The 15695-nt window shown below is 37.3% G+C and overlaps 1 protein-coding gene and 1 long non-coding RNA gene across 7 annotated transcripts in view; one reads left to right on the top strand and one right to left on the bottom strand.

The window, feature by feature from the left end:
• Positions 1–15695, top strand: part of LOC139749844 (UTP--glucose-1-phosphate uridylyltransferase-like) — a 106132-nt gene that overhangs the window by 66263 nt on the left and 24174 nt on the right. For all 6 annotated transcript variants that reach the window (XM_071664160.1, XM_071664161.1, XM_071664162.1 and 3 more), the window contains 5 exons: positions 660–890; positions 1132–1314; positions 9314–9418; positions 9612–9712; positions 11106–11181. In XM_071664160.1, the coding sequence (XP_071520261.1) occupies positions 660–890; positions 1132–1314; positions 9314–9418; positions 9612–9712; positions 11106–11181 (696 nt within the window). The remainder of the gene's footprint in view (positions 1–659; positions 891–1131; positions 1315–9313; positions 9419–9611; positions 9713–11105; positions 11182–15695) is intronic.
• LOC139749845 (uncharacterized) overlaps positions 1–15695 on the bottom strand; it is a 73099-nt gene that overhangs the window by 10028 nt on the left and 47376 nt on the right. The window lies entirely within an intron of this gene.

The following is a 15695-nucleotide window of genomic DNA, read 5'->3' on the forward strand; positions in this document are numbered from 1 at the left end:
AGAATTGCAGTCAAGAAATTGAGAGTATCATAGGAATCAAAAACGTTTTTTACATAATGAAAAATTTCTAGAGTTCCTCTGTAGTATGCACAATGAGGCTAGCAAAATCATTGCAAATATTCCCGCTTGATCTAAGTAAGTGATCTTTCCTTTAGAAAGCAAGGATTATTAAATCTGAACTGACATGGAGCATGAAGACATATGTTTTATATGCAGACAGTACCTTTGATTTTCAAAGATTCTGTGATTCCAAGAGTCTTTGGTAGAATTCTCTTAATTGACATGAAGTGTTGAGGGTTCTGTCACAAACTATTTTTGTTTCACAATAGTTTGAAGCACATTTGATATACTGTTGGTTGAGTTTGTGTCCATAAAATCTCATGGGTTGCATGTACTTTTTTTATTCAAGGCTTCAGATGGCTTTTCTTACTTCATGATGTCAAGATTTCCTTACTTGGGGTTTATAAAGGCTCTTATATGTTTACCAGAAATAATTTTTTTCATTTCTTCCAAAACTTTTGTATATATGAAAAAATTTTCTTGGTAAGACCAAGTAGTACCTTAATATTCACAAAATTACCAGTTGCAGCCAAAAAGGCCTGCCATGTGAACACTTATTTGCATTTTTCAATACAGTGCATACAATTGTATCCTTGCAGGTCTTTGGACACCAACGCTCTCCATCAATGGAGTTCAAGGAGCTGACTAAGAAAGATGCACAGATCCAGCTGGCTCAAGAACTGCAGAAGCTTCTTGTCACTTGTCCACAGTCCCACAAGAACATCATACAAAAGGATTTTGAAGGCTTCGAGAAACTTTTTGGAAGATTCATTAATGAATCTGGCCCATCGGTAGAATGGGAGAAAATTGAAAAACTTCCAAAAGAAGCTGTGAGTTTTGCTTTATAAAACATGGCTGTGGTATTACACTTCAGCCAGAATGTAATGAGGATTATTTTATTATTAATGTACATGCCTTCTGTACCTTTTTTTTTTTTTTTTTTTTTTTTTTTTTTTTTTTTTTTTAACAAAGCCCACCCCTGAAGAATGTCCAAATATTGGTAAATTGTAATGTAGATTAGTAACATGAAATGTAATGATTATACGTACTTAATGTAATATTGATTTGCAGGTGAAACCATACTCTGAGTTAACGTCACCTGATAAAGGAACCATAAAGGATATGCTTGACAAGTTGGTAGTAGTGAAACTTAATGGTGGTCTTGGTACTTCCATGGGTTGCCAGGGACCAAAGTCAATCATTCCTGTGCGCTCTGAGCTGACTTTCCTTGATCTTACTGTTCAACAGATAGAGGTGAGTATCAAGTAAGTGTTTAACTCCTAAAGGACCCTAGCTGTACTTGAACATTTTACGGTATGGAGCCACTAGCTATACTTGTACGGATTGCCTCTCCCCACCCTCATTTAAATTTGAATGTGTAGCGCAAGGAAACAGACGAAAGAAATGGCCCAACCCCCCCTATACACATGTATATACATACGTCCACACACGCAAATATACATACCTACACAGCTTTCCATGGTTTACCCCAGACGCTTCACATGCCCTGATTCAATCCACTGACAGCACGTCAACCCCTGTATACCACATCGCTCCAATTCACTCTATTCCTTGCCCTCCTTTCACCCTCCTGCATGTTCAGGCCCCGATCACACAAAATCTTTTTCACTCCATCTTTCCACCTCCAATTTGGTCTCCCTCTTCTCCTCGTTCCCTCCACCTCCGACACATATATCCTCTTGGTCAATCTTTCCTCACTCATTCTCTCCATGTGCCCAAACCACTTCAAAACACCCTCTTCTGCTCTCTCAACCACGCTCTTTTTATTTCCACACATCTCTCTTACCCTTACGTTACTCACTCGATCAAACCACCTCACACCACACATTGTCCTCAAACATCTCATTTCCAGCACATCCATCCTCCTGCGCACAACTCTATCCATAGCCCACGCCTCGCAACCATACAACATTGTTGGAACCACTATTCCTTCAAACATACCCATTTTTGCTTTCCGAGATAATGTTCTCGACTTCCACACATTCTTCAAGGCCCCCAGAATTTTCGCCCCTTCCCCCACCCTATGATCCACTTCCGCTTCCATGGTTCCATCCGCTGCCAGATCCACTCCCAGATATCTAAAACACTTCACTTCCTCCAGTTTTTCTCCATTCAAACTCACCTCCCAATTGACTTGACCCTCAACCCTACTGTACCTAATAACCTTGCTCTTATTCACATTTACTCTTAACTTTCTTCTTCCACACACTTTACCAAACTCAGTCACCAGCTTCTGCAGTTTCTCACATGAATCAGCCACCAGCGCTGTATCATCAGCGAACAACAACTGACTCACTTCCCAAGCTCTCTCATCCCCAACAGACTTCATACTTGCCCCTCTTTCCAAAACTCTTGCATTCACCTCCCTAACAACCCCATCCATAAACAAATTAAACAACCATGGAGACATCACACACCCCTGCCGCAAACCTACATTCACTGAGAACCAATCACTTTCCTCTCTTCCTACACGTACACATGCCTTACATCCTCGATAAAAACTTTTCACTGCTTCTAACAACTTTCCTCCCACACCAGTATTATGCAGTATTAATATGTAGAGGTGCCTTATTTCACAAGCATCTGTAATTAGCACCAGGAAAAACCTAGAGTTATAGTTACCTTTACGATACATTGCCCTTCCTTGTGGGTATCTTAGCCATTCTTATATGAGTTGCCTTTTCCTGCTGTGAAGTAAATTGAATGATGCATCAGAAAAGAGCCCAAGTTACTGTTACCAGTATAACATGATGCTAGAAGGTATGGTTTTGGTGTATGCCTCACATCGATTAGTAGTTAATCAGGGACAGTTTTTGGAGCACCAAATAAAGTGATAATGATTAATTCGATGTTGAACTATTAGCTTTGTGAAAAATTGTTTGTGTACTACTCATCCATTGGCATAGGCAGAGATGATGAATGAGTCTATAAAGTCAACAAATATGATAAAGTGAGCTGCTGCAGTATGCCAAATTTAAATGTCTGTACAGCAACATACATGGAAAATTTATCAGGTTTTCACTTTTCTTTAACTTTTCTGGTACATTCTGTTACTCCAGAAGATTAATAAGAAAAAATTCATTTTTAATAAGCCCTCTTCCTTGGGAACCTCCTCACTTTCCAAGCCCAGTCCCTAAAGGGTTAGAGAAGTACATGTATAAAACCATCCAAAGTTGGGAATTTCACTTTTAGAAGTACTTTGTGGTAAATCTGAGTTACTTTTCAGGAATTAATGTCTGTTTCATTAACCACCTCTGTGTTGTCAATGTCAATCTTCTGTTGTGCAACAGGGTGCCATGGAGGTCAATCTCTGTAATAAATTTCCCACCTCAAAGATGAATTCTGTACACATTTTAGGCTCTGTTGTCTGGCCATAGATGGCAACTCAAACTCTGGATGAGTTGGAGCTACCTTGAGGCCTCATTAACTTGCTGATGACTATGATGGGTGGTTGTGTGCCTTTTTTAAGGGACTTATGTTTATGGCACTTACAGTGCAGCCATGCTTCTTGCATTTAGATTGGCCAGTTCAGTTAATATTGTGTTTTCCTAAAGTATGAATGCCTAACTCCTAATTTATGAAGAAATAATGATTTAAATCTGTGTGAGTCTTGGAGAGATGGACGAGTATGTAGTTTGTGAGGGGGTGAGAGGACCTGGAAAGTGAGTCAGTAGGTGATTGTTGATGATACAGCATTGGTGACAGATTCGAGTGTGAAATTGCAGTAGTTGGTGGTTAAGTTTGGAAGAGTGTGTGAAAAGAAAAGGTTTTCAGGTTCAGCAGGGATGAGGCATGGCAGGTTATTTGGGGTTTGAGTCTGAATGGAGAAAAATTGGAGGAAGTGAAGAGTTTTACATATCTGAGAATGGACATGGTAGCTAATGGAACCATAGAAGCAGAAGTGAGTCATGGGTTGTGAGGGACAGAAATGGGTATATTGAAGGAATAGTAGTCACAAAAATATCAAAAAGTGAGTTTTGAGTAGGTGTATGGTGCTTGTAAGAAGATGGCAGGACAAGCTTAGCAGTCCCATTTTGAAGAGACAGAAAGTAAGATCAGCAATCTCAACACGGAGGGTGTTAGAGGGCTTTGGGCACCACTTTAACACTCCTCAGTCAACAGCCTACTACCTAATGGAATGCTCCACTGTTAGGGGATGGGATGTTCTGTGGTGTTGGGAGGGGCCTATACACTACCATCAGAGTCTTCCCTCTCTCTGGCAGCAAGGTCACACATGTGTTGTCATATGAGTAAACCTTAAACTTGTAGGGTTGTGGGAGGGGCCAATACTCTACTACCTGAGCCATCCATCTCATCGGCAGTGGAGTCACTATAAAAGTCAATATATTTAGCATTAAGATTTTCAAAGGTGTCCATGCTCACCAGTACTGCTTACGGTTGTAAAATAAAACATTTCTTTGACCCTCCAGAAGGCTTCTTTACCTTTGAGGGTTTTGAGGCAAACCTTGATTTGTTCTAGAACTGTGAGAATGTAGTCTGTCCTTAGTCTAGATCAGCCTTTGCTGTTGGCATTTCTAGAGCAATTGTTATGATGAAAATGCTTAATCTGTCTTTGAGAATGGTCTAACAGATAAGGTAAGGGCATGATTTCCTGTTTTATTCATGGAATTTATGCAAATACTGTAAACATACATACTGGTGTGTAGGCTTTTTAGCAGCTTATTTCAAAACCTTTGGCATATAATGGAATATAAATAAATATCTCTGGATTGAACCAGGGCATATGAAGCATCTGGGGTAAACCATTGGAAGTTTTGTGGGGCCTGGATGTGGAAAGGGAGCTGTGGTTTCAGTGCATTATACATGACAGCTAGAGACTGAGGGTGAACGAATGTGGCCTTTGTTGTCTTTTTGTAGCACTACCTCGCGCGCTTGCAGGGGGAGGGGGGTTGTCATTTTATGTGTGGCAGGGTGGCAACAGGAATGAATAAAGGCAGCAAGTATGAATTATGTACATGTGTATATATATGTATATGTCTGTGTCTACATAGTTATGTATATTTGCGTGTGTGGACGTGTATGTATATACATGTGTATGTGGGTGGGTTGGGCTATTCTTTTGTCTTGCGCTACCTCGCTAATGCGGGAGACAGCGACAAAGTATAATAAATGAATATATCAGCTGGTGGCTGATTCATGTGAGAAACTGCTGAAGCTGGTGACTGAGTTTGGTAAAGTGTGTGAAAGAAGAAAGGTTAAGAGTAAATGTGAATAAGAGCAAGGTAATTAGGTACAGTAGGGTTGAGGGTCAAGTCAATTGGGAAGTAAGTTTGAATGGAGAAAAACTGGAGGAAGTAAAGTGTTTTAGATATCTGGGAGTGGATCTGGCAGCGGATGGAACCATGGAAGTGGAAGTGGATCATAGGGTGGGGGAGGGGGCGAAAATCCTGGGAGCCTTGAAGAATGTGTGGAAGTAGAGAACATTATCTCGGAAAGCAAAATTGGGTATGTTTGAAGGAATAGTGGTTCCAACAATGTTGTATGGTTGTAAGGAGTGGGCTATGGGTAGAGTTGTGCGCAGGAGGATGGATGTGCTGGAAATGAGATGTTTGAGGACAATGTGAGGTGGTTTGATTGAGTAAGTAACGTAAGGGTAAGAGAGATGTGTGGAAATAAAAAGAGCGTGGTTGAGAGAGCAGAAGAGGGTGTTTTGAAATGGTTTGGGCACATGGAGAGAATGAGTGAGGAAAGATTGACCAAGAGGATATATGTGTCGGAGGTGGAGGGAACGAGAAGTGGGAGACCAAATTGGAGGTGGAAAGATGGAGTGAAAAAGATTATGTGTGATCGGGGCCTGAACATGCAGGAGGGTGAAAGGAGGGCAAGGAGTAGAGTGAATTGGATCGATGTGGTATACCGGGGTTGACGTGCTGTCAGTGGATTGAATCAGGGCATGTAAAGCGTTTGGGGTAAACCATGGAAAGCTGTGTAGGTATGTATATTTGCGTGTGTGGACGTATGTATATACATGTGTATGGGGGTGGGTTGGGCCATTTCTTTCGTCTGTTTCCTTGCGCTACCTCGCAAACGCGGGAGACAGCGGCAAAAAAAAAAAATATATATATAAATTATAGATATGAATAAAAAATATCACTATCAAAACAAAAGTTAAAAAGCCATACAATTAAATGTCATCTCTCACTCACTGTGCTGCTAACAGAAGGTAGTCTTCCACAACTTCTGGCTTATGTGTGCTAATAAAGAGGATATAGAATATGCTTACGAATACCACAGGGTAATATAACATGTGTATCTTGCCTACAAATAAAAATCCAAGCTTAAAAGTAGCATACATGAACTCTAGTCAAAGAAACACAGAGCAAAAATTGTAATTGCTGACATATGTGGGAATTTTAACAGGCTATTACAAAAACTCTGGTATATAATAGTATATCAGAGGATGGATACTTTAGCACCGTATGTGTCCGTAAGATATAACATTTAACATTCATTACTGAATCAGTAATATAAACACAATAAGGAGAGGTAGAGAGCAGCTTACCACTATAAGTTTTATTATTATCATACTTAATTGCCGTCTCCCACATCAGCAAGGTAGCACAAGGAAACAGAACACAGAATGGCCCAACCGACCCACATACACAAGGATATACATAAATGCCCCCACACGCACATATACATACCTATACATTTCAATGTATACACACATATACATACACAGACATATACATATATACTGATGTACATATTTGTACTTGCTGCCTTCATCCATTCCCATCGCCACCCCACCACACATGAAATAGCATCCCCCTTTTAATAATAATTTTACTTCCCATGTTGCTTAAATCATTTAATGTGAATGTTGCCTTCAGCAACAACAATACTATAAAAAATATCTTAATCAGGAACTCGCCAGAAAGTTCTACAGGATGCATCTATAGAGTAGCAAGTAGAAATTGTGATGTTTTATGTTGGGTAGACGGGTAAGGATCTTTCAGTTAGACTTAAGCAACGTAAATATAGAATAAGAACAGGACAAGAATCAAATGCCTTGTTTAATCATGTTAAAAATTATGATCATTGTATTGACTGGAGTAATGCCAACTCAGTTATTAACTCTTAACTCCTGTACCACGAGAAATATCACTGAATCTTCTCTTATTGAATACACAAAGAATTGTAACAATATTAGTGAAGGTATCTACAAATTGGATAGCTATAATGTTGATAAAATTTGTAAACAGTTCCCCTTCCTGTCCATGTAAAAAGTTTATGATACACTTGATACTGGACTCGAATGCACCCGACCTCCATTCAGGTAGTCACTTGTTTACCAAGTGGCATCCTAGTTACGTCTCTTCATTGTATATCAGCTGACTGTTATATCTCTTGTATCTCCCCTGATGATGTGATTATTACATAAAAGTGCACTTAGGAACTTATGGTGTTTCATTTCCCTGTGGACTCATAAGAATATTTATATAAACAAGGAACAACTGCCAATGAGTGGTAGATGTATAAGAGAAAGCGGCAAGAGGTGAAGAGGAAGGTGCCAGGGTTGAAAAAGAGGGCAAGTGATAGTTGGGGTGAGAGAGTATCATTAACTTTAGGTAAAATAAAAAGATGTTTTGAAAGGAGGTAAATAACGAGAACACATGGGAACATCAGTGAAGGGGACAAGGGGGGAAGTGATAACAGGCAGTGATGAAGTGAGAAAGAGCTGGAGTGAGTATTTTGAAGGTTTGTTGAATGTGTTTGATGATAGAGTAGTGTTTTGGTCAGGGTGGTGTACAAAGTGAAAGTCAGGGAAAATGGTTTGGTTAAGAGGGAGGAGGTGCTGAAAGTCTTGTGCAAGATGAAATCCAACAAGGCAGTGGGTTTGGATGGTATTACAATGGAATTTATTAATATAGGGGGTGACTGTGTTGTTAATTGGTTGGTAAGGATATTTTATGTATGTATGGATCATGAAGTGCCTGAGAATTGGCAGAATGCATGAATAGTGCCATTGTACAAAGGCAAAGGGGATAAAGGTGAGTGTTTAAACTACAGAGGCATAAGTTTGTTGAGTATTCCTGGGAACTGGGAAATTGTATGGGAGGGTACTGAATGAGAGGGTGAAGGCATGTACAGAGCATCAGATTAGGAAGGAGCAGTGTGGTTTCATAAGTGGTAGATGATGTGTGGATCAGGTGTTTGCTTTGAAAAATGTATGAGAAATATTTGTGTGTGACATTTATGGATCTAGAGAAGACATATGATTGGGTTGACAGAGATGCTTTGTGGAAGATCTTAAGAGTATATGGTGTGGGAGGTAAGCTGCTAGAAGCAGTGAAAAAGTTTTTTTATCAAGGATGTAAGGCATGTAAGAGAGGAGAGTGACTGGTTCCCAACGAAGGTCGGTTTGTTGCTGGGGTGTGTGATGTTTATATATGTGGTGGTTAGGGAAGTAAATGCAAGAGATTTGGAGAGAGGGACAAGTATATAGTCTGTTTAGGATGAGAGGGCCTGGGAAAATAGTCAGTAGCTGTTTGCCGATGATACATCCCTGGTGGCTGATTCAAGTAAGAAACTGCAAAAGTTGGTGACTGAGTTTAGAAAAGTGTGTGAAAGGAGAGAGCTGAGAGTAAATGTGAATAAGAGCAAGGTTATTAGGTTTAGTAAGGTTGAGGGACAAGTTAATTGTAATGTAAGTTTGAATGGAGAAAAATTGGAGGAAGTGAAGTGTTTTAGATATCAGGGAGTGAACTTAGCAGTGGATAGAACCATGGAAGCAGAAGTGAGTCACAGGATGGGGGAGGGGGCAGTTCTGGAAGCAATGAAGAATGTGTGGAAGGAGAGAATGTTATCATGTAAGGATTTTGAAGGATGGTGAAACTTGGTATTCTTCACAAGAAAGATACAGGATTAGAAGGGACAGCACCATATAGAGGAGAGTCTTTTGAAACTCCAAAACCTACATTTTTTATTTCTTGCTTGGTAGAGTGAACAGGTTTTCATGGTAAGCTGAGGTTATGTGTGAGAGATCTATAAGGTTTCAGGGATTTTATTTACCCCAAGTAACTGGCAGTTGTGTTAAATTTGTGTTTTAAACAGTATTTGAATTTGTGGGGTCTCAGGTTAGTGATTTTGAATTTATAAAATTACAGAAATAAGATAATCACCAAGATAAATAATGCTAGTAGATGCTCCATATTTGTACAGAACTCTCAACATACCCAGTTCTAAATAGTATATCTGTTTCTTACAGCACCTAAATAAAACATATGGCTGTAAAGCTCCACTTGTGTTAATGAACTCCTTCAACACTGATGAGGATACACAGAAGGTCATCCGCAAGTACCATGGATTCCAGGTATGGCCGGGTTATTTTATTTTTTTTACTATTGGGTTTTTCTATCCAGTTATTCATCTCTTGTATGAAAAATGAATGTATATATGTAATTAGGGGCAGATGTGTTGAGAAAAACATGCTTATCATTTACTTATGAAAAATGGCTTTTCAAGTGTTGGGTGATTGTACAGCATACTGTATAATTTTATTACAGGTCAAAACCCACACCTTTAACCAGTCACAGTACCCCCGTATCAACAAAGAATCTTTGATGCCAATAGCAAAGACTGCTGGGAAAGATGCTGATCTTGAAGCGTGAGTAAATTGTATGGAGCTTATTGAATTAGTTTCCCGTGCCCCCAGTAGAAGCTAATAACGTGGTACATGAGCTATATAACTATTGTTCAGTCAATCTGCCTTTCACTGGTTTACATTCAGCCAGTTTTCTTTCAGTGGTCAAAATTAATCTTTTCCATATATGTATCAGTGGTCAGAAACATTAATTTTTGTGAAAGAAGCTCACATGTACATATGGGCATGCTTTGCCTCTGTACATATGTTGTCATTGTGCATATTTCATTACGGATATTTGGAAACTTGAACTGAATTCTCCAGGTAATAGAATAGTATATGTGCATCTTGTACCTTGCTTATTATATGCATATCTTCACTGTTCACCAACTAGGAATTAGACACTGTAACTGAAGCCCATAGGAATGCACATGCTAATCCTTTACCTGGTTCCTGTCATTTGTGGAACTTGACTGCTTCTCCAGAAACTTAGAGTTTACAGTCATGTAGATACTGAAAATTAAAATCTATCATGAAGTGGGTTATCAGCTCTTTTAGAATGGATTAGCTTCCATACCTAAATGTAAGTGCCATGGTTAGTAAATTTCCTTGTTTTTGCAGTTTTAGGAGTAAAAAATGAATTTTCATGAATGTTGAATTTTTCTTATCGAGTAAGTTTCTTATACAATGAAATATAGATTAATTCTTTTAATCATGGCCTTCAGTCTAGGTTACCTTGTAATTCATAACTTAATTAGCAGTCTTCTCTTTAGTATTTTGTTATAACAATCTCTCTCCTATCAACTTTTTTTTTGCTAAAAACAATTCAAGCAATTCAAAAGTCCCATGTAAGAACATGCAACACGCATAGGAACTTTTAATCTTCTCATTTGTGTTTTTACTTGAATGAGTAACTTAATTCAGCTAACCTATTAACCTCAGTATACTGGATATGAAATATTCTGAGATGAATCCAGACAAAATTAGATGCTATCTTAGGTGGAGGTTATTTTGTTGATAATGTTGAAAGCATCTTTAGATTATGGGACTAAGAACTGGAGTGTTCATGATGAGGAGAGATAATAGCAGAGGGGAAGTTGTAAGAGATGGAGGGAGGCTACTAAGAAAATGTAACTGAAAAGAATTTCAAGAGGAAGAAATGCATAATAAATACAAGGGTGTGGAAATATAGGTCATGGAAACTGCAGGTGATCGATTGTGTCGATTTGGATAACAGTGTGGAAATGTACAATAAAGCAATATGATAGTCTACTTGTTACAAAATTTGTGGGGCATTTTCTTCTTGGTGCAACACTTCAGTGTATAAACTGCCACATTTTTATCTAATATGTTTTAACATTACATATTTACAGATATTTTTGAAGGACTGAAGAAACAATTTTGATATATTTTGCAGATGGTACCCTCCAGGTCACGGTGACTTCTACCAGTCCTTCAAAAACTCAGGGCTTTTACAAGAATTTCTTGAACAGGTATGCAATGCACTAATTATCGTAAAGGCTTGACTTTCTGAAAAATATGAATGCTAAAGTTGTGGTGGTATACACAAATCATGTTTCATATTGTCTTTAAAAAAGAATGCTCTTTTAAGACTTTTCTTCATAGTAAATGAATACTATCCAGTGACAGTAAAGATAGGGCAGAAAACTTAACAAACTGTTAATATTTTTGAAAGTCACATAAGCTTTCATATTTTCATCAGAAGACAGGTGGTGGAGCTTTGATCTATGCTGGTAACAATCTAAGAGCTATTAAGATAAGCAAAGTAAACACACACACGATTCTCTTTATGTTGACATAACCGACAAGTTCTAAAACAAACTACGTCTCAGCATTATTTACAGACCTCCTAAGCAAAAAGATGACAATAAGATGCTATACAATGAAATCAGAACTATAGTAAACAGTAAAGAGGTTATGATAGTAGTTGACTTCAACAGTCTGTACAAACTGGAACAAGTTAAATGGTGACCGAGAAGGAATGAGACTAATGGAACTGATTAAACACGTTTTTCTGGAACAGTTGATTAAAAAACCAACTAGAGGTAAAAACATTCTTGATCTTGTCCTCACCATTGACAAACTTAATCAACTCTTGTGAAGTAGGCAAGAGTTTGTCAAACAGCAATCACAGTTTGATTAGATTAGAGACAAACTTAAATTATGAAATAAATGATAACAAACTCTTAATCAAAGATTACAGTATCATTTGGACAGAACTACTTGACGTTCACATAGTAGAGGAAATGTGGAATAATTCAAAAAACATATTCCATGAATGATGAAGAGAACTTGCAGTATTTCAAAACCATCAGAGATGAGGAGGAGAACAGAAGGACTAATTTGCCAAAAGAAGAAAACATATAAGAAATTCAAATCAATGGGAACTGATGAATTTGCCAGGAATTAATCAAAATCCAAAGAAAGTGTAAGAAGGTCACAAGACAGAGGAAACACAAGGAAGAAAAAAGAATTTCCTTTAAAGTTAAGAATAATACTAAGGAATTCTTCATATATATAAGACAAGGGAAGATAGTAAAATAACAAATTGGACCATTACAAAATGAAGATGACACACTAACTATTGATGACAAGGTAATTGCTACCATACTAAATTACTCTTTTAACTCTGTATTCACAATTGAAGAAACATCTCAAAGCCCACAACCAATGAAAATGTTTCAAGGATATGATAAAGAAGAATTGAAGGTTGGAGAAATAAAGAGCTATGAAGTACTTAAAAACCTGGACTAATTAAAATTAAATCCTAACAAATCTAATGGCCCAGGTAAATTAAATCCAAGATTTTTAAAAGGGATCAGGAGACAGGTGATATACCCCATAACAAAAACATTAAACAAATCTCCATTGGATGGTCAGGTGCCAGCTGATTGGAAATTAGCAAATGTTACTCCAATATATTAAAAAGGAGAGAAAAAAGTATGCCTTGAACTACTGCCCAATTAGCCTTATGTCAGTGTTAGGTAAAATGATGGAAAAAATAATACGAGACAAAACTGTCATGTTTCTAGATCACAAAATCATATTGGATAACCAAAACGGTTACCGCAATAGAAGATCCTGCCTGATAAATTTGCTTGAATTCTTAATAATATTTATCAGAAATGGGACAAAAAAGTTCCATCTGATGTAGTATATTTAAATTTCTAAAAGACTTTCAATAAAGTACCTCACAAGATACTTTTGCATAAACTCAAAGGATATGAATCAGAAACTGGCTTAACGGAAGAAAGCAGCATATAGTATTAAACAGTGAAGCCTCAGATTGGCTAAACATAATGAGTGGTGTGCTATAGGGGTCAGTCTGAGGCCCAATCTTTTCATTATATACATTAATGACCTAGAATTTGGTCTCATGTCAAAGGTCTACAAATTTTTTTATACTAAACTAGGAGATAGAGATATGAACAGACTGGACTCTGAAATGATTCTAAGAGATTTTAACTTACTAGCAGAGTGGTCAGACAGATGGCAAATGAAGTTTAATATAGACAAGTGTAAAGCTATGCTCTTTGGAGACAAGAATATATGTTATGACTACAAACTATTCTGAAACTCTCTAACTAAATTAAATGAAGAAAAGGTCCTTGGAGTTGTCTTTAGCAACAAGTACACTAAACAGTGTCAAGCAGCAACTAAAAAAAGCAACCAAATGTTAGGTTTCATGGCCTGGAACATAGATTACAAGACACCAAAACAATGCTCACACATTATAATTCTCTAGTAAGACCACACGTTGAATATGCAATCCAGTTTTTGTCTGCAAAACTGTAAAAAAGATTGGGAAAGATTAAAGCAAGTATAAAGACGTACAACAAAATTGATCCTGTCCCTTGGAAATCTGCAATATGAAGAGAGGCTAAAATAATTGGATCTCTTCTCCCTTAAAAAATGTAGACTTTGTGGTGAGTTAATCCAAGTGTTCAAAATTCTGAACAAGTTTGATAAAGTAGATCACAGACATCTTTTCAAAATACAAGAAAATACAGTTACCAGAACAATAGGAATAAAACTCAGAAGCTAAAAGATGTAGTACGGATGTGGGAAAAAGCTTCTTTTCCTATAGGTGTGTTGACCACTGGAACAAGTTACTGTCAGACGTAGTGAATGCCAAGACTATAAATGCCTTCAAAACTTTTATAAATACAGGTATACTACTGTCAGACGTAGTGAATGCCAAGACTATAAATGACTTCAAAATTTTTATAAATACAGGTATACTCCGAGAAAAACACCAGAAATAAACTATATAAATGACAGCGGTAATGGGGACAGTAGAAGGCTAATGTGCTGCAGCGGGGAGTCAGCGATAGTGTAAAAAACAGCTGTGTGGAATTGCATTTTCTTGTCAAGTTAAACTCCTTTTTTCTTTTACCAGACAACCCATTCATGGGTTTCCTGTTGAATGTCTTTCTTATGTAAACTCTCATTTGCCCTTATTTTCAACATTTGCACCTTTGACCTGTCACCTGGTTAATATTTTTGAAAGTCACATAAACTTGTATATTTTCATCACAGTACTTTAAACACAGTGTAGGTGGTGGAGCTTTGATCTACGTTGGTAACAATCTAAGTACTAGACATACACAGTTACGACTTTTTATACTAACATAACTGACAAGTTCTAAAGTAAACTACTTCTTGGCATTATTTATAGACCTCCTAAGCAAAAAATTGACAATAAGTTACTACACAATGAAATCAGAACTATAGTAAACAGTAAAGAGGTTATAATAGTAGTTGACTTCAGGAGTTCAAACACACTGGAACAAGTTAACTTGTGACCGAGAGGGAATGAGACTAATGGAACTGATTGAAGATGCTTTTCTAGAACAGTTAATTAAAAAACCAACTAGAGGTAAGAATATTCTTGATCTTGATCTCACCAGTGACACAAGCTTCACCACCTCTTGTGAAGTAGGCGAAAGTTTGTCAAACAGTGATCACAGTTTGATTTAATTAGGGACAGTTTTAAATTGTGAAATGAATGACAACAAACTCTTGATCAAAGATTACAGGTGAGCAAATTTTGAAAACATTGTACACAAAATTCGCAGTATCAATTGGACAAAACTTCTTGACGTTCACATAGTAGAGGAAATGTGGAATAATTAAAAAAAACACTATTCGCAGTTGAATAAACATATTCCATGAATGATGAAGAGAACTTGCAATATTTCAAAACCACCAGGGATGAAGAGGAGAATAGAAGAACTAATTTGTCAAAAGAAGAAAACATATAAGAAATTTAAATCAATGGGAACCTACGAAAATTGCCAGGAAATTAATCAAAATCCAAAGAGGATGTAAGAAGGTCATAAGACAGAGTAAACATGAGGAAGAGAAAAGAATCTCCTTGAAAGTTAAGAATGATACTAAGGAATTCTTCAAATATATAAGACAAGGGAAGACAGTTAAAGAAGGAATTGGACCATTTCAAAATGAAGATGACACACTAACTATTGACAACAAGGAAATTGCTACCATATTATATTATTCCTTTAACTCTGTATTCACAATTGAAGAAACATCTCAGATACCACAACCAATGAAAATGTTTCAAGGATCTAATGAAGAGTTGGTCAGAGAAATAAAGAGCTCTGAAGTACATAAATACCTGGACTAATTAAATCCTAACAAATCAAACAGTAAATACCTGGACTAATCAAATCCTAACAAATCAAACAGCCCAGATAACTTAAATCCAAGAATTTTAAAAGGAGTCAGGAGACAGGTGATATACCCATAACAAAAATATTAAACAAGTCCCTATTGGATGGTCAGGTGCCAACTAATTGGAAATTAGCAGATGTTACTCCTAAAGCTTTGTGGAAGATGAAAGCCGGCAAGGGAGCAGGGTTTGGATGGTATTGCAGTGGAATTCATAAAAAAAAAGGGGGGTGACTGTGTTGTTGACTGGTTGGTAAGGATATTTAATGTATGTATGACTCATGGTGAGGTGCTT

Source organism: Panulirus ornatus, chromosome 8, assembly GCF_036320965.1.
Source record: "Panulirus ornatus isolate Po-2019 chromosome 8, ASM3632096v1, whole genome shotgun sequence".
Classification (NCBI taxonomy): domain Eukaryota; kingdom Metazoa; phylum Arthropoda; class Malacostraca; order Decapoda; family Palinuridae; genus Panulirus; species Panulirus ornatus.